The sequence below is a fragment of the Lepidothrix coronata genome, unplaced genomic scaffold (assembly GCF_001604755.1).
Source record: "Lepidothrix coronata isolate B3197 unplaced genomic scaffold, Lepidothrix_coronata-1.0 Scaffold453, whole genome shotgun sequence".
NCBI classification, from domain to species: Eukaryota; Metazoa; Chordata; class Aves; order Passeriformes; family Pipridae; genus Lepidothrix; species Lepidothrix coronata.
In genome coordinates this window covers 39,591-41,296 of record NW_016690633.1, presented here as the reverse complement: position 1 = coordinate 41,296, position 1,706 = coordinate 39,591, and the positions used below count along the sequence as shown (strand labels likewise).

At 57.1% G+C, this 1,706-nt stretch overlaps 2 protein-coding genes across 2 annotated transcripts in view; one reads left to right on the top strand and one right to left on the bottom strand.

Annotated features, from left to right (window-relative positions):
- Positions 1-1,346, bottom strand: part of LOC108510042 (butyrophilin subfamily 1 member A1-like) — an 8,290-nt gene extending 6,944 nt beyond the window's left edge. Inside the window, exons 1-3 of the mRNA XM_017839681.1 lie at positions 1,154-1,346; positions 497-601; positions 30-228 (exon numbers count right to left, since the gene is read on the bottom strand). Coding sequence (XP_017695170.1) covers positions 30-228; positions 497-601; positions 1,154-1,229 — 380 coding nt within the window. The 5' untranslated portion in view covers positions 1,230-1,346. The remainder of the gene's footprint in view (positions 1-29; positions 229-496; positions 602-1,153) is intronic.
- Positions 1,242-1,706, top strand: part of LOC108510041 (thaicobrin-like) — a 3,688-nt gene continuing 3,223 nt past the window's right edge. The window contains exon 1 of the mRNA XM_017839680.1: positions 1,242-1,248. Coding sequence (XP_017695169.1) covers positions 1,242-1,248 — 7 coding nt within the window. The remainder of the gene's footprint in view (positions 1,249-1,706) is intronic.

Genomic DNA, 1,706 nt, shown 5'->3' with positions numbered 1-1,706 from the left:
CAAGGCCATCCTTCCAAAGCTCAGTGCGCCCTTGGTACTGAACCATCTGCTCCCCAAACTGGTCCTGGCCCCACTTGTAGCGATGCACAAAGGGCGAGAACTGCTCCCGAAACCAGGTCACCTCCGTGTCCTGTGCATTCTGCCCCGGGGAGAAGCTGCAGGGCAGCACCACGTCCTCGCCCTTGGCCACGGTGATGGGGCCGGGGGGTCCAGTGACGGTGAGTGGAGCTGGGAGAGACCCCGTAGGAAGAAGAGAGAAGTGTGAGTTTGCTGGGGCAGCTGAGCTGGGACACAGCAGCGGCTGCTGCGCGTGGTTGGGGTGCTGCCGGGCCGGGCCATGGCGCTGGCAGCGTCCCTGTGCCGGGGCAGACGAGGGGCTGAGGGCAGCTGGCACAGGGACCCTGCAGCACGGTCTGGACACCCACACTGGCAGCCAGGAAGATACTCCACCTGGAAGCCATGGCACAGCATCCAGCAAGAACAGGGGGATTCTTACCTGAGTGCCCCTGAGGAACTTGCAAAACTAAAGTGGAAACGACAAAAGCCAGCAGAGAGCAGTGGATGGGGGAACCACAGAGCATCCTCCTCCCTGGAGCACCACCTGGAGATGGGGAAGGACAGGCAAAGGGCAAAAGGGAAGACAAACAAGGCAATTTAAAACAATCAAACCAACCAACCAACCAACCAGGATGAATTCATTTTGAAAGGGGTTCATTGCTGATTTCAGCCCTCTCTGGAATGTCGAGGGAAGAAACTTGGATGCCCAAGGTTGAAATCAATTTTCCCTCATCAGACTGACTTTGGTTCGTGCTTTATAGGCAAAGGACATGACTGGGATCAAAAGTGGTGGGAATTTCCCATGGGAAAGCACAGGACAAGCTGCACCATCTGCTCAAATTCCAGCAGAAAGGGGCAGTTGTTTTCCTATGGAGCCCTGGCTTTTCTTATCCAGCCTTAAGAAAGAGACACACAGGGGCAGGACAAGAAGGACAAACCCTGAGCGAGTCAGGACTCATTGGCTGCACCTCCCTGAGAGTGGGAGAAGACTTTGGAGCAAGGGAAGCAAAAGAGTCCAAACACTAATCCAAGGCCCAGCCAAGACACGATCTGGCCCTGCTCTGCTCTCCCACCCACCCCCCTTTATGCCACTGACTTGGTTCCACTTTGCTAACGGGACATGGAAACAAGAGCTGGTTCTGGCAGATGGCAGAGGGCAATTTCCATTCCATCTTTCCCAAAAGATGCCACGTACCTGGAGACCCTGAGCTCCTTCCTGGGCTCTGGCTGGAGCAGGAGTTACTTGGTTGTCACCAAGAGTGTTGGAGGGGTCCCCTCATCCCAGCTGAGCTGTCTGAAAACCAGAAAACTTATCACCCCATCCCAGCAGCAAGGGATGGGTCCAGTGACACAGATGTGTACAGCAAAGGACAGCAGCTCCTGCAGTGCTCAGGGGCTTTATCACCCCCCTGCAGCTGCAGGAGGGAGGGGCCCTGTGGCAGAGCCTGTGCTGCAGACAGGGCTGGGCACTGCAGGAGCTGGAAGAGCAGCCAAATCCAAGTGTGAGATGAGGTCACAGGTGGGCTGGAAGCTTCAGGGCAGGGGGGGCCATTGCCCAGAGGAGGGGAGGGAGAAGCTCCATGGGCTGGTCCCCCAGACACACTCCCAGTCCCAGCTGTGCTCTCCAGGCCATCCAGCCCCTCTGCACT